Here is a 26396-nt window from a genome sequence, read left to right as displayed (position 1 = left end):
TTTTCAACTGGTGGGAATTTATTTTTTTTTCTTGTTTTTAATATATGGTTATTATTTTTTGTTTTATTTTGTTTCATTTTCATTTTATATTTTCTTATTATTTTGGAAATCTATTGCACGCAACATGAATTTTTATGGCCATTTTTGTGCTTTAGCCTTGCCTTGGGCTTGTAGCGTTCCAAATATGATAACTGTTTGGCATTGATGGCTCCTCGTCGCTTGCTGTAAAAATGGAGAGAAAAGAGGAACATTACTATGCCTATAAAGATAAATAAATGTTATTGTGGTACTCACTCCCTTATCATTTCTACAGCTGCCTCATATTTCAGACCCAATTCAATGAGTGCCAATGCCACCAAAACGGGTGCACGGCCGAGACCAGCGACACAGTGCACAGCAACACAAGCTTCAGGATTCTGTTGATATCTGGAATGGCAAGAGAAAAACCCAAGAAGTGGGGAATTTTAGATAATTGTATGAAATTGGAATAATGATACATTCAAGGGAGCAGCGGGTTTACAATTAAAACACGAAACAGAAAATAAATTTTTTGATGGAAAGATTTTTCAAGGTTGAGCAGCGATACTGGGAAGTAATTACACAAAAATGGTCCTCTATAAGAAGACCAAATGGTCTTATATTAGTAGACTTTTTGATTTCTATGAGAAGACATAGTGTGCTTTATGAGAATACCTAATGATGCTATTAGAAGAGAGGTCTTCTATTAGACCTCTCTTCTAATAGGACCCTTTTCCGAGGAAGGGGTGCTTCTAAAGACCTTTTCTCGGGGAAAGGGTGCTTCTAAAGACCCTTTCCCGAGGAAAGGGGCTTCTAAAGACCCTTTCCAGTCGAAAGGGTGCTTCTAAAGACCCTTTCCAGTCGAAAGGGTGCTTCTAATGACCCTTTCCCGATGAAATGGTGCTTCTAATGACCCTTTCCCGATGAAATGGTGCTTCTAAAGACCCTATCCCGAGGTAATGACCATTTCCCGAAGAAAGGTTGCTTCTAAAGACTCTTTCCCGAGGAAAGGGTGCTTCTAAAGACCCTATCCCGAGGTAATGACCATTTCCCGAAGAAAGGTTGCTTCTAAAGACTCTTTCCCGAGGAAAGGGTGCTTCAAAAGACACTTTCCAGTCGGAAGGGTGCTTCTAAAGACCCTCTCCAGTCGGCAGGGTGCTTCTAAAGACCCTCTGCAGTCGAAAGGGGGCTTCTAATGACCCTTTTCCGATGAAATGGTGCTTCTAAAGAGCCGTTTTTTCGTGTGAAAAGGGTGCTTCTATAGACCCTTTTCCTAAGAGGTGGTGCTTCTGAAGACCATTTCAAGTGGAATAGGTGCCTCTACCGACACTTTCCAGTGAAAACGGTGCCTCTACCGACAATTTCCTGTGGAAAGGGTGCTTCTAAAGACCTTTTCCCGAGGAAAGCGTGCTTCTAAAGACCTTTTCCCGAGGAAAGGGTGTTTCTAAAGACCCTTTTCCGAGGAAAGGGTGCTTCTAAAGACCCTTTTCCGAGGAAAGGGTGCTTCTAAAGACCCTTTCCCGAGGAAAGGGTGCTTCTAAAGACCCTTTTCCGAGGAAAGGGTGCTTCTAAATACCATTTCCCGAGTAAAGGGCGATTCTAAAGGCCCTTTCCAGTGGAAAAGGTGCTTCTCCCAGGAAAGAGTGTTTCTAAAGACGAAGCACCCTTTAACGAGGAAATGAGTGCTTCTAAGGAACCTTTCCCGAGGGAAGGGTGCTTCTAAAAACCCTTTTCAGTGAAAGAACCTTTCTTATGAAAAGGGTGATTCTAAAGACATTTCCCACTGGAAAGGGTTCTTCCTAAGACCCTTTCTAGTGGAAAGTGTCCTTCCAAAGACACTTTCCAGTGGAAAGGGTTCTTCCAAAGACCCTTTCCAGTGAAAACGGTACTTCTAAAGACCCTTTGCAGTGGAAAGGGTGCTTCTAAAGACCCTTGGCAGTGGAAAGGGTGCTTCTGAAGACCCTTGGCAGTGGAAAGGGTGCTTCTGAAGACCCTTGGCAGTGGAAAGGGTGTTTCTTAAGAAGAAGAACCCTTTCCATTTAATGAGGAAGTGGGTGCTTCTAAGGAATCTTTCGCGAGGGAAGGTTTCTTCTAAAGAACCTTTCCAGTGGAAAGAGTGCGTCTAACTACCATTTCCAGTTCAAAGGGGGCTTCTAAAGACCCTTTCTAGTTTAAAGGGTGCATCTAAAGATCCCTTTCAGTTCAAAGGGGGCTTCTAAAGGCCCTTTCTAGTTAAAAGGGTGCATCTAAAGATCCCTTCCAGTTCGAAGGGGGCTTCTGAAGATCCTTGCTAGTTTAAAAGGTACATCTTACGACCCTTTTCTGTATAAAGACCTTTTCCAGAGGAAAGGGTGCTTCTACAGACCCTTTCCAGTGGAAAGGGTGCTTCTAAAGACCCTTTTCAGTGAAAAGGGTGCTTCGAAAGAACCTTTCTTATGAAAAGGGTGATTCTAAAGACATTTCCCACTGGAAAGGGTTCTTCCTAAGACCCTTTCTAGTGGAAAGTGTCCTTCCAAAGACACTTTCCAGTGGAAAGGGTTCTTCCAAAGACCCTTTCCAGTGAAAACGGTACTTCTAAAGACCCTTTGCAGTGGAAAGGGTGCTTCTAAAGGCCCTTGGCAGTGGAAAGGGTGCTTCTGAAGACCCTTGGCAGTGGAAAGGGTGTTTCTTAAGAAGAAGAACCCTTTCCATTTAATGAGGAAGTGGGTGCTTCTAAGGAATCTTTCGCGAGGGAAGGTTTCTTCTAAAGAACCTTTCCAGTGGAAAGGGTGCTTCCCGCAGGAAAAGGTGTTTCTAAAGACGAGTCACTCTTTCCCTTTAACGAGGAAGTGGGTGCTTCTAAGGAACCTTTCCCGAGGGAGGGTGCTTCTAAGGACCCTTTCCCGAGGAAATGTTGGAGCCCTTTTTCCGAGGAAAGGGTGCTTCTAAAGACCCTTTGCCGAAGAAAGGGTGCTTCTAAAGACCCTTTGCCGAAGAAAGCGTGCTTCTAAAGACCCTTTGCCGAGAAAATGGTGCTTATAAAGACCCCTTCCAGTGGAAAGGGTGCTTCTAAAGTCCCTTTCCCGAGGAAAGGGTGCTTCTAAAGATTCTTTCCCGAGGAAAGGGTGCTTCTAAAGATTCTTTCCCGAGGAAAGGGTGCTTCTAAAAATTCTTTCCCGAGGAAAGGGTGCTTCTAAAGATTCTTTCCAGTCGAAAGAGTGCTTCTAGAAACGAAGCACCCTTTCCTCGGGATAGGGACAGGACCTAAAGACCTTTTCCCGAGCAAAGTATGCTTCTAATGACCCTTTCCCGAGGAAAGGGTGCTTCTAAAGACTCTTTCTCGGGGAAAGGGTGCTCCTAAAGACCCTTTCCCGAGGAAAGTGTACTTCTAAAGACCCTTTCCCGAGGAAAGGGTGCTTCTAAAGATTCTTTCCACTCAAAAGGGCGCTTCTAAAGACCCTTTGCCGAAGAAAGGGTGCTTCTAAAGACCCTTTGCCGAAGAAAGGGTGCTTCTAAAGACACTTTCCAGAGGAAAGGGTACTTCTGAAGACCCTTTCCAGAGGAAAGAGAGCTTCTAAAGACCCTTTGCCGAAGAAAGGGTGCTTCTAAAGACCCTTTGCCGAGAAAATGGTGCTTATAAAGACCCCTTCCAGTGGAAAAGGTGCTTCTAAAGTCCCTTTCCCGAGGAAAGGGTGCTTCTAAAGATTCTTTCCAGTCGAAAGAGTGCTTCTAAAGACCCTTTCCAGTCGAAAGGGTGCTTCTAGAAACGAAGAACCCTTTCCTCGGGAAAGGGACAGGACCTAAACACCTTTTCCCGAGCAAAGGGTGCTTCTAAAGACCCTTTCTAGTCGAAAGGATGCTTCTAAAGACACTTTCCAGTCGGAAGGGTGCTTCTAAAGACCCATTCTAGTCGAAAGGATGCTTATAAAGACACTTTCCAGTCGGAAGGGTGCTTCTAAAGACCCTCTCCAGTCAGTAGGGTGCTTCTAAAGACCCTCTCCAGTCGAAATTGGGCTTCTAATGACCCTTTTCCGATGAAATGGTGCTTCTAAAGACCCTTACAAGTGGAATAGGTGCCTCTACCGACAATTTCCTGTGGAAAGGGTGCTTCTAAAGACCCTTTCCCGAGGAAATGGTGCTTCTAAAGACACTTTCTCGGGGAAAGGGTGCTTCTAAAGACCTTTTCCCGAGGAAAGAGTGCTTCTAAAGACCTTTTCCCGAGGAAAGGGTGCTTCTAAAGAACTTTTCCCGAGGAAAGGGTGCTTCTAAAGACACTTTCTCGGGGAAAGGGTGCTTCTAAAGACACTTTCTCGGAGAAAGGGTGCTTCTAAAGACCCTTTACAGTCGAAAGGATGTTTCTAAAGACTCTTTCCAGTCGAAAGGATGCTTCTAAAGACTTTTTCCCGAAGAAAGGGTGCTTCTAAAGACCGTTTCCAGTCGAAAGGGTGTTTCTAAGGACCCTCTCCAGTCGAAAGATGCTTCTAAAGACCCTTTCCAGTCGAAAGGATGCTTCTAAAGACACTTTCCAGTCGGAAGGGTGCTTCTAAAGACCCTCTCTAGTCGGAAGGGTGCTTCTAAAGACCCTCTCCAGTCGAAAGGGGGCTTCTAATGACCCTTTTCCGATGAAATGGTGGTTCTAAAGACCCATTCCAATCGAAAGGGGGCTTCTAATGACCCTTTTCCGATGAAATGGTGGTTCTAAAGACCCATTCCAATCGAAAGGGGGCTTCTAATGACCCTTTTCCGATGAAATGGTGCTTCTAAAGACCCTTTTTCCTGTGAAAGACTGCTTCTAAAGAGAGAAAGGGTGATTCTAAAGACATTTCCTGAGGAAAGGTGCTTCTGTATACCATTTTTCGAGGATATGGTTCTTCTATAGACCCCTTTCCTGTGGTGCTTCTGAAGACCCTTTCCAGGGGAAATGGTGCTTCTAAAGACCCCTTTTTCCTGCGAAAAGGGTGCTTCTATAGGCCCCTTTCCTAAGAGGGGGTGCTTCTACAGACCCTTTCAAGTGGAATAGGTGCCTCTACCGACACTTTCCAGTGAAAACGGTGCCTCTACCGACAATTGCCTGTTGAAAGGGTGCTTCTAAAGACCATTTACAGAGGAAAGGGTGCTTATATAGACCCTTTCCAGAGAAAATGGTGATTCTAAAGACGCTTCCCAGAGGAAAGGGTGCTTCTAAGACCGTTTCCCGAGGAAAGGATGCTTCTAAACCCTCTTTTTCGAGGAAAGGATGCTTCTAAACCGTATTTCTCGAGGAAAGGGTGATTCTAAAGACACCTTTCACGAGGATTTTGGAACTTTATGTGAGTTTAGAACAGATGCCATAATTCGCAGCGTTTCTAAGCTGCTGAAGGTCTACGGAGAAATGAATGGAGGAAACTAAGATTGAAATATAAGGGTAAGGAGGACACATTAAAACTTGTGGGGAAGAGTTGTAGCAGCACAAATAACCAATTAGAAAATTGGAAGGGCTGCTAAGAGGCTCTGTTGACTACAATCCCAATATGAAAATAAACAACAAACATACATATCGATTTTTCGAAAGTGTTTTTAAATCGTGGAGTACAAATGTTTTTAAACATACATAAATATTTAAAGATTTAATTTCAAACAAAAAGAATTGTCACAATGGTTTGCATGTTTGTTAGAATTGTTTGTTTTTCGCTTAGAGATAGACATTTAAGAACAAATTAAAAAAAAATCCACAACAACGACAAAAGGAAAAATTTATTAAAAAAACAAAAATGGAACCAACAGAAAGAGGTCTACAACGCAAACGAAGAAAACGCAAAACGATAAACCTTACCTCCTACAATTCTTAGCTGTATTTCGATTATCATCCGCGTTTAGGGTATTTAAATTTTGATATTGCATATTGTTAATTGTGTTGTAGGTTGTTGTTGATGTTGGACTTGGTGTTGTTGTCAATGATGTTTGATTAGAAGAAGAAGAGCAAGAGAAGGAATTCTTGGTAGTGGTGGTGTTGTTGGTGTCATTTGTTGTTGTAGTAGTAGTGGTGTTGTTATTGGTAACTGCGGATTTATGGAATCGGAACGAATGCCGTAGCGAGAAACGTTTGTTTCTCATAAAGGATGCACGAGAGGAAGAGGATTTCTTACTAAAACTACAAAAGAAGAAGAATAAGAGAAAAAAAAATAGAAGAAGAATTGGGTGTTAAGGTAAAAAAAGAAAAAATTCAATTGAAATTGGAACAAACGAACAACAACAAACAGCCGAGACCAAGAAAAATAAAAAAGATACAGGACGAAAAAAGGAGTTGCAAATGGTTATTTGTTTAGTAAATTTTTGTGTTGGTGTATTAACAAATTAAGCAAATTAAATAAAAACGGGTGGTTAGAACAAAAAAAATAAATAAATAATCGATCATGGAAAAATTAAAAGAGTTGTTAGAGAAGGGGTTAGAAGCAGGACAATATGAAAAGAGGTTTCCTTCTAACAACAATTTTTGATAAAAAAAATTCTATGACCCTTTGGAAAAGCGGAACAGCAAGGAAAACATTTTGAACAGTGCAAAAAATTCCAAAACTTGCAGTTACGAATTTCGAAATTATGGAGTTTTTACCAGCGCATCATAAAGCGTGAGAAGAAAAAATAAAAAGTGGGGACCTATTTTAACATAAATTACAATTTCGATACCGAATCTCGAAGCGCAATGTCAACAGAAGAAAATCTTGGTATCAAGAGCGCCCTATAAATTTTATCAAATTTTGATTCTGATCACCATTTAATAAAGACCTCAATCGCTAAGAGTCACCTGTATAAATTCAAGCAATATTCAGTTCACATTTTAAAATATTTCTTAATGTGCGTCATTTACACTTCACAGCAAAGCCTTTAAAATGCTAATCTAACTCTTCAAATATTTCTATCTTATCAAAAAATAAAAAAAAAGTTTAATAAAAAATTATTTTCGTAAGACTTAAAGTGATTGTATCCGGGAGATAGATATGTCCGGTGGTTGAGACAACGACGACGTTATCTAAATACCAACATAACAAGGTCTAAACTTTAGACTCTAAAGGTGTAGGGTTTGGGTTTTAGTAGTACTTGCGATGGTGACGATACAGATAAGGGCACGTAAAACAGAAAGAAATACAAGTATGTTTTTTGTTAATAAAACAGAATAAAATCGCCTCTAGAGATTGTTTCCGGCACTTAGTAACAGCAGATATTTTTTTAGAAAAATATATAAAGGGATTTTTATAGCAATTTGGTGATTTTACTCAATTATCATTTCAAATAACTAACTGTAAAATATGTCAAGATTTATTAAACGTAAAGAGAGGAGTGTCGATCACTGATGACATATTTGATAGGTAATTGGAGGTTAAATATGATTTGTTTTTTATAGAATCTACATTGGGAGTTGTCATATCAGTCCTTTATCTATACCAGAAGACCCTTGGATCTTCATCTATACCAGAAGAAGACCCTTGGGTCTTTATCTTTATTTGAATACCCCTGCGTCAAGGGGTCTTCTTCTAGTATAGATGAAGACCCAAGGGGTCTTCTTCTAGTATAGATGAAGACCCAAGGGGTCTTCTTCTAGTATAGATGAAGACCCAAGGGGTCTTCTTCTAGTATAGATGAAGACCCAAGGGGTCTTCTTCTAGTACAGATGAAGACCCGAGGCCCAAGGGCCTTCTTCTAGTATAGATGAAGGACCGAGGGTCTTCTTCTAGTACAGATGAAGACCCAAGGGGTCTTCTTCTAGTACAGATGAAGACCCAAGGGGTCTTCTTCTAGTACAGATGAAGGACCGAGGGTCTTCTTCTAGTATAGATGAAGGACCGAGGGTCTTCTTCTAGTATAGATGAAGACCCAAGGGGTCTTCTTCTAGTATAGATGAAGACCCCAGGGGTCTTCTTCTAGTATAGATGAAGACCCAAGGGGTCTTCTTCTAGTATAGATGAAGACCCAAGGGGTCTTCTTCTAGTATAGATGAAGACCCAAGGGGTCTTCTTCTAGTATAGATGAAGACCCAAGGGGTCTTCTTCTAGTATAGATGAAGACCCAAGGGGTCTTCTTCTAGTATAGATGAAGACCCAAGGGGTCTTCTTCTAGTATAGATGAAGACCCAAGGGGTCTTCTTCTAGTATAGATGAAGACCCAAGGAGTCTTCTTCTAGTATAGATGAAGACTTTAGAGTCTTCTTTTGGTGTAGATGAAGACCCAAGGGGTCTTCTTCTAGTATAGATGAAGACCCAAGGGGTCTTCTTCTAGTATAGATGAAGACCCAAGGGGTGTTCTTCTAGTATAGATGAAGACCCAAGGGGTGTTCTTCTAGTATAGATGAAGACCCAAGGGGTGTTCTTCTAATGCAAGGGGTCTTCTTCTAGTATAGATGAAGACCCAAGGGGTCTTCTTCTAGTATAGATGAAGACCCAAGGGGTCTTCTTCTAGTATAGATGAAGACCCAAGGGGTCTTCTTCTAGTATAGATGAAGACCCAAGGGGTCTTCTTCTAGTATAGATGAAGACCCAAGGGTCTTCTTCTAGTATAGATGAAGACCCAAGCGGTCTTCTTCTAGTATAGATGAAGACCCAAGCGGTCTTCTTCTAGTATAGATGAAGACCCTAGCGGTCTTCTTCTAGTACAGATGAAGACCCAAGCGGTCTTCTTCTAGTACAGATGAAGACCCAAGCGGTCTTCTTCTAGTACAGATGAAGACCCAAGCGGTCTTCTTCTAGTACAGATGAAGACCCAAGCGGTCTTCTTCTAGTACAGATGAAGACCCAAGCGGTCTTCTTCTAGTACAGATGAAGACCCAAGCGGTCTTCTTCTAGTACAGATGAAGACCCAAGCGGTCTTCTTCTAGTACAGATGAAGACCCAAGCGGTCTTCTTCTAGTACAGATGAAGACCCAAGCGGTCTTCTTCTAGTACAGATGAAGACCCAAGCGGTCTTCTTCTAGTACAGATGAAGACCCAAGCGGTCTTCTTCTAGTACAGATGAAGACCCAAGGGTCGTCTTCTAGTATAGATGAAGACCCAAGGGTCGTCTTCTAGTATAGATGGAGAACCATGGGGTCTTCTTCTAGTACAGATGAAGACCCAAGGGGTCTTCTTCTAGTATAGATGAAGACCCATGGGGTCTTCTTCTAGTACAGATGAAGACCCATGGGGTCTTCTTCTAGTACAGATGAAGACCCAAGGGGTCTTCTTCTAGTATAGATGAAGACCCATGGGGTCTTCTTCTAGTACAGATGAAGACCCAAGGGTCTTCTTCTAGTACAGATGAAGACCCAAGGGTCTTCTTCTAGTACAGATGAAGACCCAAGAGTCTTCTTCTAGTACAGATGAACCCCCAAGGGTCTTCTTCTAGTGCAGATGAAGACCCAAGGGTCTTCTTCTAGTACAGATGAACCCCCAAGGGTCTTCTTCTAGTACAGATGAAGACCCAAGGGTCTTCTTCTAGTACAGATTAGGACCCAAGGGTCTTCTTCTAGTATAGATGAAGACCCAGGGGTCTTCTTCTAGTATAGATGAAGACCCAAGGGGTCTTCTTCTAGTATAGACGAAGACCCAAGGGGTCTTCTTCTAGTATAGATGAAGACCCAAGGGGTCTTCTTCTAGTATAGATGAATACCCAAGGGGTCTTCTTCTAGTATAGATGAATACCCAAGGGGTCTTCTTCTAGTATAGATGAATACCCAAGGGGTCTTCTTCTAGTATAGATGAATACCCAAGGGGTCTTCTTCTAGTATAGATGAATACCCAAGGGGTCTTCTTCTAGTATAGATGAATACCCAAGGGGTCTTCTTCTAGTATAGATGAATACCCAAGGGGTCTTCTTCTAGTATAGATGAATACCCAAGGGGTCTTCTTCTAGTATAGATGAATACCCAAGGGGTCTTCTTCTAGTATAGATGAAGACCCAAGGGGTCTTCTTCTAGTATAGATGAATACCCAAGGGGTCTTCTTCTAGTATAGATGAATACCCAAGGGGTCTTCTTCTAGTATAGATGAAGACCCAAGGGGTCTTCTTCTAGTATAGATGAATACCCAAGGGGTCTTCTTCTAGTATAGATGAAGACCCAAGGGGTCTTCTTCTAGTATAGATGAAGACCCAAGGGGTCTTCTTCTAGTACAGATGAAGACCCAAGGGGTCTTCTTCTAGTACAGATGAAGACCCAAGGGGTCTTCTTCTAGTACAGATGAAGACCCGAGGCCCAAGGGCCTTCTTCTAGTATAGATGAAGGACCGAGGGTCTTCTTCTAGTACAGATGAAGACCCAAGGGGTCTTCTTCTAGTACAGATGAAGACCCGAGGCCCAAGGGCCTTCTTCTAGTATAGATGAAGGACCGAGGGTCTTCTTCTAGTATAGATGAAGGACCGAGGGTCTTCTTCTAGTATAGATGAAGACCCAAGGGGTCTTCTTCTAGTATAGATGAAGACCCAAGGGGTCTTCTTCTAGTATAGATGAAGACCCAAGGGGTCTTCTTCTAGTATAGATGAATACCCAAGGGGTCTTCTTCTAGTATAGATGAAGACCCAAGGGGTCTTCTTCTAGTATAGATGAAGACCCAAGGGGTCTTCTTCTAGTACAGATGAAGACCCAAGGGGTCTTCTTGTAGTACAGATGAAGACCCAAGGGGTCTTCTTCTAGTACAGATGAAGACCCGAGGCCCAAGGGCCTTCTTCTAGTATAGATGAAGGACCGAGGGTCTTCTTCTAGTATAGATGAAGGACCGAGGGTCTTCTTCTAGTATAGATGAAGACCCAAGGGGTCTTCTTCTAGTATAGATGAAGACCCAAGGGGTCTTCTTCTAGTATAGATGAAGACCCAAGGGGTCTTCTTCTAGTATAGATGAAGACCCAAGGGGTCTTCTTCTAGTATAGATGAAGACCCAAGGGGTCTTCTTCTAGTATAGATGAAGACCCAAGGGGTCTTCTTCTAGTATAGATGAAGACCCAAGGGGTCTTCTTCTAGTATAGATGAAGACCCAAGGAGTCTTCTTCTAGTATAGATGAAGACTTTAGAGTCTTCTTTTGGTGTAGATGAAGACCCAAGGGGTCTTCTTCTAGTATAGATGAAGACCCAAGGGGTCTTCTTCTAGTATAGATGAAGACCCAAGGGGTCTTCTTCTAGTATAGATGAAGACCCAAGGGGTGTTCTTCTAGTATAGATGAAGACCCAAGGGGTGTTCTTCTAGTATAGATGAAGACCCAAGGGGTGTTCTTCTAGTATAGATGAAGACCCAAGGGGTGTTCTTCTAGTATAGATGAAGACCCAAGGGGTGTTCTTCTAATGCAAGGGGTCTTCTTCTAGTACAGATGAAGACCCATGGGGTCTTCTTCTAGTACAGATGAAGACCCAAGGGGTCTTCTTCTAGTACAGATGAAGACCCATGGGGTCTTCTTCTAGTACAGATGAAGACCCAAGGGGTCTTCTTCTAGTATAGATGAAGACCCAAGGGGTCTTCTTCTAGTATAGATGAAGACCCAAGGGGTCTTCTTCTAGTATAGATGAAGACCCAAGGGGTCTTCTTCTAGTATAGATGAAGACCCAAGGGGTCTTCTTCTAGTATAGATGAAGACCCAAGGGGTCTTCTTCTAGTATAGATGAAGACCCAAGGGGTCTTCTTCTAGTATAGATGAAGACCCAAGGGGTCTTCTTCTAGTATAGATGAAGACCCAAGGGGTCTTCTTCTAGTATAGATGAATACCCAAGGGGTCTTCTTCTAGTATAGATGAATACCCAAGGGGTCTTCTTCTAGTATAGATGAATACCCAAGGGGTCTTCTACTAGTATAGATGAATACCCAAGGGGTCTTCTTCTAGTATAGATGAATACCCAAGGGGTCTTCTACTAGTATAGATGAAGACCCAAGGGGTCTTCTTCTAGTATAGATGAAGACCCAAGGGGTCTTCTTCTAGTATAGATGAAGACCCAAGGGGTCTTCTTCTAGTATAGATGAAGACCCAAGGGGTCTTCTTCTAGTATAGATGAAGACCCAAGGGGTCTTCTTCTAGTATAGATGAAGACCCAAGGGGTCTTCTTCTAGTATAGATGAAGACCCAAGGGGTCTTCTTCTAGTATAGATGAAGACCCAAGGGGTCTTCTTCTAGTATAGATGAAGACCCAAGGGGTCTTCTTCTAGTATAGATGAAGACCCAAGGGGTCTTCTTCTAGTATAGATGAAGACCCAAGGGTATTTTTCTTTCCAGATGAAGACTCAGGGGTATTCCCGTGGACCCCTTGGGTCTTCATCTATACCCTTGGGTCTTCATCCATACTAGAAGACCCCTTGGGTCTTCATCCATACTAGAAGAAGACCCCTTGGGCCTTCATCTATACTAGAAGAAGACCCCTTGGGCCTTCATCTATACTAGAAGAAGACCCCTTGAGTCTTCGTCTATACTAGAAGAAGACCCCTATATACCTATACCAGAAGAAGACCCTTGGTTCTTCATCTATACCAGAAGAAGACAATTGGGTCTTCACCTATATTAGAAGAAGGCCCTTGGGTCTTCATCTGGACTAGAAAATGACCCTTCGGTCTTTATCTGGACTAGAAGAATACCCCTGTGTCTTCATCTGGAGTAGAAGAATACCCTTGGGTCTTCATCTGGACTAGAAGAATACATTTGGGTCTTCATGTCAACCAGAAGAAGACCCTTGGGTCTTTATCTGGACTAGAGGAAGACCCTTAGGTCTTCATCTGGACTAGAAGAAGACCCTCGGGTTTTCATCTATACTAGAAAAATACCCTTGGGTCTTCATCTGGACTAGAAGAAGACCCTTGGGTCTTCATCTATACTAGAAAAGACGTTTGGGGTCTTAATCTATACTAGAAGAAGAACCTTGGATTTTCATCTATACCAGAAGACACTTGGATCTTCATCTATACCAGAAGAAGACCCTTGGATCTTCATCTATACCAGAAGAAGACCCTTGGATCTTCATCTATACCAGAAGAAGACCCTTGGGTCTTCATCCATACCAGAAATATACCCTTGGGTCGTCATCCATACGAGAAGAAGACCCTTGTGTCTTCATCTATACTAGGAGAAGATCCTTGGGTCTTCATCTGGACTAGAAGCAGACCCAAGGGTCTGCATCTGGACTAGATAAGGACCTTTCGGTGTTCATCTGGACTAGAAAAATATCATGGACTAGAAAAAAAGCCTTGGGTCTTCATCTGGACTAGAAGAAGACCCTTGGGTCTTCATCTGGACTAGAAAAAGATCTTTTGGTGTTCATCTGAAATAGAAGAAGACCCTAAGGTCCTCATCTGGATTAGAAGAAACCAATTCGGTCTTCATCTTTGAACTAGAAAAATACCCTAAGGTCTTCATCTCTTTAGAAGAAGACCGCTACGTCTTCATATGGACTAGAATATTTTTATGGAGCAGAGTATTTATCTGGACTAGAAGACCCTTCGGTATTCATCCGGACAAGAAGACTACCATTTGGTCTTCATCTAGGCTAGAAGAAGACCCTTCGGTCTTCATCTGGACTAAAAGTAGAATCTTTGGTTTTCATCTGGAATAAGACTATTCGGTCTTCCATTTAATAGAAGAGAATCCCTTGGTCTTCATCTGGACTAAAAGAAGAACCTCAGACCTTCATCTGGACTAGAAGAAGACTCTTTGGTCTTCGCTGGCACTAAAATAAGGACCTGTGTCTTCATTTGAACTAGAAGAATACCCTTGAGTCTTCACTTGGTTCTTCATTAAGACAAGAGACCCCTTGGGCCTTCATATGGAGTAGAAGAAGAACCTTGCCTCTTCAGCTGGACTGGAAGACACATCCATCTTCGTCTGAACTAGAAAAAGACCCTTCGGTATTCGTCTGAACTAGAAAAAGACCCTTCGGTATTCGTCTGAACTAGAAGGAGACCATTCGGTATTCGTCTGAACTAGAAGAAGGCCCTTTGGTCTTCATCTGGTCTAGAAGAAGACCCTTCGGTCTTCATTTGGAATAAAAGATACTGCGTTCTCATCTAGACTAAGAAGAGAGAGAAGGTCATTGGATGTTCATCTGAACTAGAAAAAGGCTGTTCGGTCTACATATGGAAAAGCGGAAGACCCTTGGGTCTTTATCTGGATTAGAAAATGAAGCTTGGCACTTCATCTATGCTGTAGGAAAACCCAAGGGTCTTCATCTTTACAAAAGGAAGACCCAACAGTTTTTAGAAAGACCCTTAAATTCTACCAAGCAGTCGAATAGGGTACTTTTTTATTTACATTTGGTCTTTAAGGCGGAACGAATGTCACAAAAACATCTCAAAGAAAAGGTTTTCCACACTATTTGTATTAATCGAATGCATTAGAACCATAGACATTCCCATCTTTTCTACTTTACATTTGGCCTTCCGATCCGGGTTGAGAGTACTGTAAGCACTCAATCAAGATTAAACGTTCCAGTATTTTTTATTAACATTTGGTCCTTCGGGACATTATCGTCTTTTTTATTTTCATTTGGTCCTTCGAACGGAGTGCCTTCGAGACATTCTCGTCTTTTTTATTTTCATTTGGTCCTTCGAACGTAGTGCCTTACAAGCGCTCGCCAAGATTAGACGTTTCTAATTTACAAATGGAGTAGAAATCTCAAGACTCCAAATTTCAGAGCATAAAAAATAAATGTTAGTGCCTATATTATTGTTTATGATAACATAAGCCATATTAATAAATATAGTAATAAAGTTACCCCCATTTAGTCGTGATAAGTCCCGGTCCACACTAGAGTAAATTTCATTAAAAAAGTTCATGAAATTAGGTGTTCTTAGGCCGAATTCCCCATTACAGCAATTTCATGATTTTACTCTACTATGGAACTCAATCGAGAGACTCAAAATTTCATGTTAAAATTTCAGTGAAATTATTCTAGTGTGGCCCGGGACTAAAGTAATTGATGTCCGCACAATTTGCAGTTTCAGGGGTTATTTACAAAAATATAAATACAAAAAAAACTATTTACAAGAACACAATTTGATGGAAATAATTTTTTAAAAATAATAATACAAAGAAGAACGGAGTGGAACATTGGCATAGACAAAGACCCCCCATTCATGACTTTGAAAATTTGTTTAAATAAACATAAATAACAACAAAAGGGAGAAGAAAAAATTACAAGCAGTTGTTTTTGGAAAATAAAGCCAATATTTTGCACACAATTTATAGGAAAGGAAATTGAAAAAAAGAAAAAAAAAACGAAACATTTTTAATACTTACTTTTGTTTTAAAATCTCAAACCATTCGTCAACAACATTCTGCGGCGGGAAAGTACCATCTTCGAATGCTAAATCTTTAACGGTGATGCCTTGTGCTTCCAATTCTTCAGTGTTATAACTGGGCTCGCATACGCGAACCACAGTATTCACATTGTTTTTCTTTAATTCCTGGAAAACAAGAGAAAATTGTATGATTAGAATGTTATAAGAAAAAAAAGTGGTAAAGGTTTGTTTGGATTATGTATGTATGTATACGAGTATGTGATGAAAGTCGGAATACACATGTTGTGCCATCTACAAATATGTCAGTATTTGGAAGGGGTGAGTGTCTTTGCTAAAAGAATTTACCCTATAGGTGGCGCCAAGTGCCATTATTTGCAATATGGGTAAATCCTGCGTGACGAACGCTACATTTGTACGCGTTTTCGGGCAAAAATATTAACATTTTTTGAACTTTCCAGATAGATGCATTGAATCTATACATGGTATTTAATAGAATTTGAGAGCACTTTCAAATGCCATAAAACAATTTTTTTTAACAAGTATAATTAGCGGAAAAAATTGATTATAAGTTATTGTGACGCACGCCACAAAAAGTGGAAGTAGCTTCCGACCTTGTGCTATGTTTTCATAATTTTTAGCAAATTTTGCATAGTAAAGCACACAAAATGAAAATTTTAAAAGAAAGACGAATATAAGAGAATTCTAAAAAAATTAATTTATAGGCAAACAATTTTGTATTTTTTTTCCAAAATCAGCGAACCTAATGTGACGCACGCTACGTGATGCACGCTACATTTTTTCCAGTATATAGTAGATAAAAACCAGTGTATTTATTTTAACGAAACAATGTATATTTCTTGTAAATAACGTTATTTAAGTCATATTTTATGTTCATAAATAAGTTTATTAATGCGTATATGTCTATAAATTAATTTTATGTTTTAATGAATCTGACGTTAGTGCGATTTTGAGCACATTTTTGTTATATGACGAAAAATAATGTTTGCTTTTAATTCCGGGAATGCTCTTAACGTTAGCCCATCTCTCCGAAAGAATTCCAGCTGATTTCTGTATATAACTTCTGCTTATATATAAAATGAAAATACCATTTGTATTCATTTTTGTCAATTTAAAAAAAATCATGGGCGTTATTAAGAACAATATTCGGAGCTTTTACCATTTTCCAATTTTTTTTCTTTACTACAGCTCCGATTCCGTCTACTGCACCCTTTCCGTGAGCAGTTGCAAAAAATTCCACTCAAATTTTTCTTTGAAAAAGTGTATACTACTTAAAATGAATTTGTTTTTAAATCGACTTGCACATCCATCAGAAAATAAATATAACTTTGAAATATCATTTCATTTTTTTAATTTCTTAACAATTAACTGAACTCAAATCGCTACGAAAACAGAATAAAACAAAAATAGAATACAAGAGAAAGTGAAAACAGAATTAAAAGGCAAAATTTTTTTTTTTATTTTTTGGGAGAACTCAAATCGTGACGAACGCTACAGAAATTAATGCACTGTAATTTTTTTATTTTTTATTATTGTAAATTTTTTTTCTATTTCCTTAAAAGCAGGATATTAATTTAATTTAAATTTATAGATGAATTTAAAAAAAAAAGAAATTTCTGCCCACAGTATAAAAAAAACATAATTTTTCGTGACGAACGCTACACCACTTGGATCTGTCTTTTCATACCTAATTTCACTTTTTCCAAAATAGTAAAAGATAATATTTTCTGTCAAAATCTAAGAGAATTGAGTGAATAAAAATATAGCTTTTGAGTTTACCACTTATGTTAAAACTAAAGTAATAATATAAACATGTAAAAAATGTACAATTTTTGCATAAAATTAAAAAACCTGAGGTAGGGTAGAATTTTGTAATAATTTTTGTGTTAATAATGATAGAAAAAAAAGTTTTTAACATATTTCTAAAATTAGATATCCAGTCTAATCTTCTGTGAAAAAATAAATTAATTTGGATAAAATAAAAAAATGTTTGGCTGGTAGACTGTTTCTGGGATTTGCCCATATGACATAAAAAGTAATAAAACGGGACATTTCATTGCAACAATTATATGACACTGATCAATTCTTACGATATTTTAGGAACGGATTTAACACATTTAAGCATTTAGACGTCTTCAAAGATCATAAACCTAAACTAAGTCTATTTAAAAAGTCAACTGCAGGTATTATAAAGAAGAGGAAGCCATACAGAGACCAGAAGGGCATTTCTCTCTTTATCAAGATAAATTCTTCAAGGCTGGCTATATTTATAACTACCAATAGAAAGTACTTTTAGCCACTAAGAATAGCATAATTTCTGGGCTGTGTTATATTAAATAAAATTATCTAAGGTAGGTCTTCGGTATTTTTGTTTTAATTCAGTTCTTTACAAGCACTCGAATATTTGATTCTTCGAGCCGGATGGATTAAAACAAATAGGCTCTCAACCAAGATAACACGTTTGCTTCTTTTCTTATTAAGATTTGGTCTATCGAGCTGGATTGTGTGACATACAAGTGTACTATAAGAAGAAAGTCATTTTAAACGAAAAATACGACCGACCAACAGAGAATTTTTGCTATCCTTTGGAGCCGAAAGAAGGTCGAACGTTTATTAAAGACAATTCGGAATGGGATGAAGGTGATACCAATGAGGATTCAATAAACGAATTGAAGTTAAATAGTATTTTCGACCACCTTAGAGTCTTTAGGTGAGTGTCTTTGCTAAACTATTTTATGCCACAGGTGGCGCAGCTATGATGTGATATACATTAATCAAAGACTTAAACCCAATGCAACAGCCTTTGTAAAATATAGGTGGCACTTAACGCGAATGTCTTAGCAAGGGTCCCAATCATTAATAAAGTTGATTCCAAACTGAAAATCAGTGAATGGGTGACTTTTGTAGACGGCAAGAAGGGATTCCTTATAAACGATCGGAAAGAAATCAGATAATAGTCTTTATAGACGGCCAGAAGGGACACTTTAAGAGCGAAAGTGAGCGAGTATTTGTAGGAGAGCAGAAGCAAATTTGTGTGGACAACTAGAAGAAAGTGTTTATAGATAACCTGAAGGAGTCTTTGTAAACGACTAGAAGGGGGGAGTTTTTTGACGACGTCAAAAAAGGCTTTACATACGACCAAAAGAGAGTCTTTAATTACGGCCAGAGAAGAACTTCTGTAGGCGACTAGAAGAATATTTATAGACGATTAAAAGAAAGATTTAATGGCGAAATAAGGATAATTTTATTGCCCAGAAGAAGGAAAACTTTATAGGCGACCATGCGAGAGTATTCATAGACGATCGGATTGGAGTGTTTCTAGAGAAAATAATGGGAGTCTTTATAGACAGACGTCCAATAGTTAGTTTCTATAGATGACCAGAAAGGAATTTCTATAGACCACCAGGAGGGGAGTCCTTATACACGACCCGAAGAAAATATTTCTAGACGAAAGGAGGGGGCATTTGTAGACGATAAGAAGGACATCTTTATAGACGTCCAGAAGTTTTTCTACAAGACCAGAAGGGAGTCTTTATAGGCGACCAGAAGGGAGTCTTTATAGACGACCAGAAGGGAGTCTTTATAGGCGTCCAGAAGGGAGTCTTTATAGATGACCAGAAGAAAATCTTCTATGAAGAAGCGGAATGCAGATTTTATATACGACCTGCGGGTTTATGGACGACTTGAAAGAGGGAGACCATATAAAGAGTCTTTATAGACGACCTGAAGAAACTTCTTATAGACGACCTAAAGGGATCTTTACAGACGACCAGGAAGGAGTATCTAGACGATCAGAATGAAGTTTTTGTGGGCAACCAAATAGGACACTTTATAAGGGGGTCTTTATAGACGACCTAAAAGGAGTCTTTATAGATGGTTTGGAAGTTGTATTTTATGGACGACCAAAAGGAAGTCTTTATAGAGGACCAACAGGGAGTGTTTCTGACGACGTGAAAGGAGTTCTTTGCTAGAAGAAAGCCCTTGGATCTTGGTCTATACTAGAAGTAGACCCTTCTGTCTTTTCTTAACAGGCAATTGATTTGAGCACAGCCCCAACTTAATTCAACTACAATATTGAAAATTTATCCTTCGTATAAAACCTCATAGTGAATTTTTAAAGAAATTTTGAAGGCCCGAGTCTAGACTGTAGACGTGGATTTAAAAAACAAGTAAAAAAAAGTATCAGTCGGTTTGGCCGACAGAGATATACCCTCAGCCTGTGTATATTGAAACAATTTTTTCCCAAAAAACGTATGTATATAGGGGGTTTCAAAAATTTTCGGCGTATAAAACCGACAAAAATGTTGATTAGGATTAAAGAGCAAAAGTTTTGGGAGGAGATACTTAAAGGAATGCATCGACATTGACCATTATGGAAGTGGATCTCCAGCCACTACATATGGTGCCATAGGGGGTTTTTACACCCTTCGGGCTGTTTGCTCAAGAAGTGTGGATTTGCCCCTGAAAAAACTTTTACCTTCGTAATTGAGGCAGCGAATGCCATTTGCTTCAACAAAAACCATAGTGATTCGATAGCAGGTCTTAAAGTGAACTTATCCGAAATTTTGTTTGGGAGGTACTGGGTGAAGTGGACAAATATAGTCCATATTTGAACCTGATTTATATCTGGTAGATATATTAGGATGTGTAAAGTATGGACCAATTCGGCCACTCCCTTCAAAAGCTACCGTACGAACATTTTTGAAATTTTGTGGGGGAGGTACTTGAAGGAGTGGACCGATATGGCTTATCTTCGAACTTAAACTATGTTTTGACAAAATATTACTAAGACCAAATTTTGGACCCAATCGGCAGATCCGTTCAAGAGTTATCTTGCGCTCCAACCACCTCACACGGTGTCATAGGGGTTTTTGCAACTTTCATGCTATTTTCTCAGGAAGTATGGACTTGCCCCTAATGAAACTTGTACCGTCGTATGGGGGGCAGTAAACACAAGTTGCTAAAACAAAAACCAAAGCTATTCGAGAGCTGGACCTAAACTGAACTTTACCGAAATTTTGTGTGGGAGGTACCCGAAGGAGTGGACCGATTGAGTCCATATTGAAACCTTATCTAAGTCTGGTATACATTTTAGGATTTGCAAAAAATGGACCAAATCTGTTACTCCCTTCAAGAGTTATCGTGCGCACAAATTTTCAGAACATTTTCGAACTTTTGTGTGGGAGGTACCAGAAGGGGTGGACCGATAAAGCCCATTTTCGAAATTGAACTAAGTTTGAGCAAAATATTACGAAAGCCAAAATTTGAACCGAATCGGCTCATCCGTTTGAGAGTTACCGTGCGCTCCAGCCAGCCAGACAGACAGACGGACGGACATTGCTCAATCGACTCCAAATTGTCTGAAACACATTTCGTCCAAACATACTTGGGGTCTTACTTACTTACTTAGCTGGCCCATTACAGAACATTTTTTTCCATAGGCCGAACTAAGACAAGATCTCCATTCCTCTCTATTTGTTGCTTCGCACTCTGGAATACCGCGCCTTTTCATCTCATCATCCACTTGTTTGCGCCATCTATTCCTTGGCCTGCCAATTCTGCGTGCACCGCCAAGCGGTCCGTATTTATACGCCTTTTTAGCGGGTTCATCATCGCTCATTCTTATGATATGGCCTAGCCAACTCAATCGCTGCATCTCGATACGTTTAACAATATTGATGTCGTTGTATAGCAGATACATTTCGTGGTTCATGCGACGTCGATATTCATCGTCAACGCAAATTGGTCCGTAGATCTTTCGAAGAATTTTTCTCTCAAACACACCAAGCACTGACATGTCTGCTTGCGCAAGTACCCAGGCTTCGGAGCCATACATCAGCACGGGTAGTATCTGTATTTTGTAGAGCGTTATTTTTGTTTGACGAGATGTGGCTTTGTTTTTAAACTGCTTACTTAAACCAAAGTAGCATCTGTTAGCCAATACAATTCTTCTTTTTATTTCACAACTGATGTCGTTTGTTGTGTTTACGGAGGTGCCGAGGTAGACAAAGTCTTTTACTACCTCAATATTATAGGAACCAACTTCCACATTCGGTCCGAGCTCAATGGACGCATTGCGCTTCGACACCATCAACTTGGTCTTCTCACCGTTTACCGTCAGACCCACTTTAGAAGATTCTCCTTCGTCCTTTATAAAGGTATCAGTTACTTCTTTTACTGATCGGCCCATGATGTCTATATCATCAGCATAAGCAAGTAACGACTATTGGTGTAGATTGTGCCACTTCTTTTGACGTTTGCCTCTCGTATAATCTTTTCCAGCAGGATGTTGAAGAGATCACACGAAAGGCTGTCTCCTTGTCTGAAACCTCTTTTGGTGCCAAACTCTTCGGAGATGTTCTTTCCTATTTTAACTGAGGACCTCGTGTCAGTCAAAGTCATTTTACAAAGCCGGATGAGCTTTGCGGGGATACCAAATTCAGACATGGCTTGGAATACCTTTGAACGCAGCGGGCTGTCGAAGGCTGCTTTATAATCGACAAAAAGGTGGTAGGTGTCGATCTGCATCTCTTGGGTCTTCTCCAGGATTTGCCGCAGGGTAAATATCTGGTCAATGGTGGACTTGCCAGGTCTAAAGCCGCATTGGTATGGTCCAATTATCTCGTTGACCATAGCTTTAGTCGTTCGCACAATATCCATGACACCTTCTTGTGGACGGGGCACAGGATACTCAGGTTCCAATCGTTGGGTACTCGTTCTTCCTGCCAGATGGTGCTAACTAGCTGATGAATACACCTTATCAGCGTGTCGCCTCCGGTTTTGAACAGCTCGGCTGGTAAGCCATCGGCCCCTGCTGCCTTATTATTCTTCAGCCGATTTATTGCTGTCCTTACATCATCTTGGCAGGGCGGTGTACATTCAATACCATCTTCTGGGATTGGCACTGTGGTATCTTCGTCGTCTTCGCTGCTATTGGATACCAACAGATTTGAAAAATGTTCTTTCCATATCCTGAGTACACTATCTGTATCAGTTACCAAATTACCTTGCTGGTCTCTACAGGAGGATGTGCCTGTACCAAAGCCATCTGTTTGATGTTAGAATTTTCGGACTTCATTCTGGCTCCTGTACATTTCGATTTTTTCACACTCCCGCTTTTCCGTCTCTCTCTTTTTCCTGCGGAAAAGACGTTTCTCCTCTCTCTCCTTTTCTCCCTGTATCTCTCTCGTGCGCTACGCGTTGCTACGGATTGTAAAGTAGCCCTATATGCTGCATTTTTCTCTTCGGTGGCAGCACGACACTCCTGAACATACCATGGATTGCTTGGTGGAGGTCTCTGGTATCCAAGTATGGATTTTGCGGCTGTTTGCATGGAGTGGGCAATGCTTTGCCATTGCGCTGATATGTTATCGGGATGAGGAGTGCTTTGATTAAGCAATTGGGCTAGTTGAGTGGAATATGCTGTGGCTATCTGTTGTGATTGCAGCTTACCGATGTCTAACTTTCGTGTTGGGTCTGTTCGTACTTTGCTGCGTTGAAGCGGGTGCGTATCTTTGCTGCAACAAGGTAGTGGTCCGAATCAATGTTTGCGCCTCGGAACGATCGTACATCCAACACGCTCGATGAATGTCTTCCATGTATCACAACATGATCAATTTGATTTCTTGTTTTCTGATCTAGAGACAGCCAGGTGCCCTTATGAATATCGAGATGATTAGATCTGGTACTGCTAACCACCATGTTTTTTGCAGCTGCAAAGACTATCAGCCTCATACCATTTTCAGATGTTTCACTGTGGAGACTGAATTTCCAGACTGTTGGGCCAAAGATATTCTCCTTTCCAATTTTGGCATTAAAATCGCCTAGTATAATTTTAATGTCATGAGCAGGGCAACGGTCATATGTTTCTTCTAAGCGCTCGTAAAATATATCTTTGGTCTGTTCGTCTTTTTCTTCAGTGGGAGCATGAGCGCAAATAAAGCTAATGTTGAAGAATTTTGCTTTTCTTCGAATTGCAGCAAGTCTTTCATTCACTGGGGTGAAGCTGGATACAAGATGTTTTAGTCTCCGACTAGCTACGAATCCGCAAACAAACTCATGTTTTACGTCATGGCAGCTATAATACAGTGCGTCACCTTAAGGTGTTGTTGTGACGCCTTTCCCAATCCATCGTATTTCCTGTATGGCAGTAATATCGGCCTTGTACCTTTCAAGTACGTCTGCCAATGCGAAGACTGCACCTTCTCTATAAAGAGTGCGAACATTCCAGGTGCAGATTCGCAGATCATGGTCCTTAAAACGTTTGTGGGGTTCGTCAACTTTAGAGGGGTTTGTTTTTCTTTTCTTTCGTAGGCTGTTTTTTCTAGGGGAGGGTTACTAACCCAAGTTTTTAACGTTCTTATGGGTGAACGCGCGGCACATGTTAGCTCACTACCTTTAACGGGTGTTAAAGGCAGTTCCCCAGGTGACATCACGGGGAGGTCAGTGTCCACTTGGGATGAAAGCGGGACCAAGATAAATACTGGGCTTTGCCATGTTAAAACCGGTCAGGACCGTTGCTTGGTATCTTCCATCCCCTACGTCACCCACTTGGTGACTTGGGGTCTAAAACCATTATTTCGATGAGGCACGTTTTGCCCGTATGAAAGTGTATATACCCTCGTTAGCATAAATGCTGAGGGTATAAAAATGAAAGCCATAGTCTGGTCCATAGACGTAATTTCTAAAGAAAATTTGAAGGCCTTAGTCTGGCCATAGAAATGGATTTTTTTAAAGAAATTGTTAAGGCCAACAATTTTGGAGGCCAGATTCTGGTCCATAGACTTAGATCTTTTAAAGAAATATTGAATCCCAGACTCTGGCCCATAGATGAGAATTTTTTTGAACAATTTTCAAAGTCAGACTCTGTCAAAATTTAATCGCTTGTATAGAGTCGTATAGACTTATCTCTTCAGGTAGTTAAATGGTTCGAGTCTTGGCTAAGATAAGTGTTAATTTTTTTGTCCAATATATGTAGGTTGAAAATCTATCATAGATATGATGTGTATTCTAGAGGTAGCTTTCTTTGTTTGGACTCTATAACAATTTTGTACGTGAGGTGGTGGAAATTAGCCCTGGGCAGACCCCCTGGCTGCGTGGGGGCCTTCATTAGCCATAAGTGAAATTTTATTACTAAAGTTAGAATGGAAATTCTAAAATGAGCAAAACTTGTGCATCTTTGGTGGCAACTTGTCAGAGGTTGAAAGGCCAGGCCAAGTGAATGATTTGTTCTTTCGATTTGTGATTAATTCTAATTTTGATAATTAACAAGTAAAAAGTCGTTAAGTTCGGCCGGGCCGAACTTTTTATACCCTCCACCATATCTAATCTAAAAAAATGTGTTCAGCTAGGTGAAAGGTACCACCTACGGGGCTATATCAAAGAGTCAACCTATCTTTAAATTTTTTGGCGGAAAAGTTTTATAGCTGCAGGGAACTTCAAGAGTCAAATTAAGGGTAGTTTCATCAAAACAATGTAGACCCTCAACAATGGACCCATGTTGACGAATTTTAGTGAAGAAATTTCGTGACCACTGAAAATTCCCGAAAATCGGGAGGTACAGTTATATAGGGGGATATACCAAAACATGGACCTATGTTGACGATGTTGGGTGAGGATGTTTCATGACCACTGAGAACCTCAAATGGCAAATTACAGCTAGTTCGGTTAAAAATTGTAACTAAAATGCTCAAAATACCGAAAATCGGAAGGTACAGTTATATGGAGGCTATACCAAAACATGGACCTATGTTGACAATGTTTGGTGGAGATGTTTCATGACCACTGAGAACCTCAAATGTCAAATTGCAGATATTTCGGTTAGAAATTGTGGCTAAAATTCTCAAAATACCGAAAATCGGGAGGTACCGTTATATGGCGGCTATACCAAAACATGGACCTATGTTGACGATGTTGGGTGAGGATGTTTCATGACCACTGAGAACCTCAAATGGCAAATTACAGCTAGTTCGGTTAAAAATTGTAACTAAAATGCTCAAAATACCGAAAATCGGAAGGTACAGTTATATGGGGGCTATACCAAAACATGGACCTATGTTGACAATGTTTGGTGGAGATGTTTCATGACCACTGAGAACCTCAAATGTCAAATTGCAGATAGTTCGGTTAGAAATTGTGGCTAAAATTCTCAAAATACCGAAAATCGGGAGGTACCGTTATATGGCGGCTATACCAAAACATGGACCTATGTTGACGATGCTTGGTGGAGATATTTCATGACCACTGAGAACCTCAAATGTCAAATTACAGCTAGTTCGGTTAAAAATTGTAGCTAAAATTTTCAAAATACCTCAAATCCGGAGGTACCGTTATATGGGGGCTATACCAAAACATGGACCTATGTTGACGTTGTTTCGTGGAGATGTTTCATGACCACTGAGAACCTCAAATGTCAAATTGCAGATAGTTCGGTTAAAAATTGTGGCTAAAATTCTCTAAATACCGAAAATCGGGAGGTACCGTTATATGGGGACTATACCAAAACATGGACCTATGCCCATATCCTTTGGGATATAAGTTTGTTGATCACTAGGAACCCTAAGTGCCAAATTATAGCTAATTCGGTCTGCAAATGTGGCGAAGAACGTCAAAATACCTCAAATCCGGAGGTACCGTTATATGGGGGCTATACCAAAGAGTGGACCGATATAGCCCATCTTCGAACTTGACCTGCCTATGGAAAAAAGACCCTCGGGTGCAAAATTTTAGCACTCTATCTCAATTATTTCGGACGCTAGAGTGATTACAACAGACGGACAGACAGACGGACATGGCTAGATCGTCTTAGAATTTTATCCTGATCAAGAATATATATACTTTATAGGGTCGCAAATGATTAGTTCGATGTGTTACAAACAGAATGACAAACTTAATATACCCTCCATACTATGGTGGAGGGTATAAAAATTAACGTTTTTACACTTACCATAATATAATGATGTATGGTAACATCTGATGGCCGATCAGTGATTAGGAACTTCATTCCCTTAAACTCAATAAGAGCTGGTGCGGGGCGTAAATCCTTTTGACGCATGTTGCTCATTAATATCAAAATACAATTTGTTTTTACTTATACAATAATAATAAACAAATAAAAATGTTTTTTTTTGTAATAATAAAATATGTAAACTTTTACAAACTTATTTGCTGTTGT

General features: G+C 40.3%; 1 protein-coding gene across 1 annotated transcript; it reads right to left on the bottom strand.

The window, feature by feature from the left end:
• Nucleotides 1-26301, bottom strand: PRL-1 (protein-tyrosine phosphatase 4A family member PRL-1). Its single transcript, XM_073967215.1, has 4 exons — nt 26169-26301; nt 15204-15370; nt 295-426; nt 1-222 (listed from the first exon to the last, which is right to left on the bottom strand). Exons 1-4 carry the CDS (start codon nt 26283-26285, stop codon nt 111-113), a joined length of 528 nt encoding a protein of 175 aa, XP_073823316.1. The 5' UTR covers nt 26286-26301; the 3' UTR covers nt 1-110.
• Nucleotides 26302-26396: the final 95 nt, after the last annotated feature.

The sequence above is a fragment of the Musca autumnalis genome, unplaced genomic scaffold, assembly GCF_047663935.1.
Source record: "Musca autumnalis isolate F117 unplaced genomic scaffold, ASM4766393v1 scaffold_2, whole genome shotgun sequence".
Classification (NCBI taxonomy): Eukaryota; Metazoa; Arthropoda; class Insecta; order Diptera; family Muscidae; genus Musca; species Musca autumnalis.
This window is presented reverse-complemented; position numbering and strand designations above follow the sequence as displayed.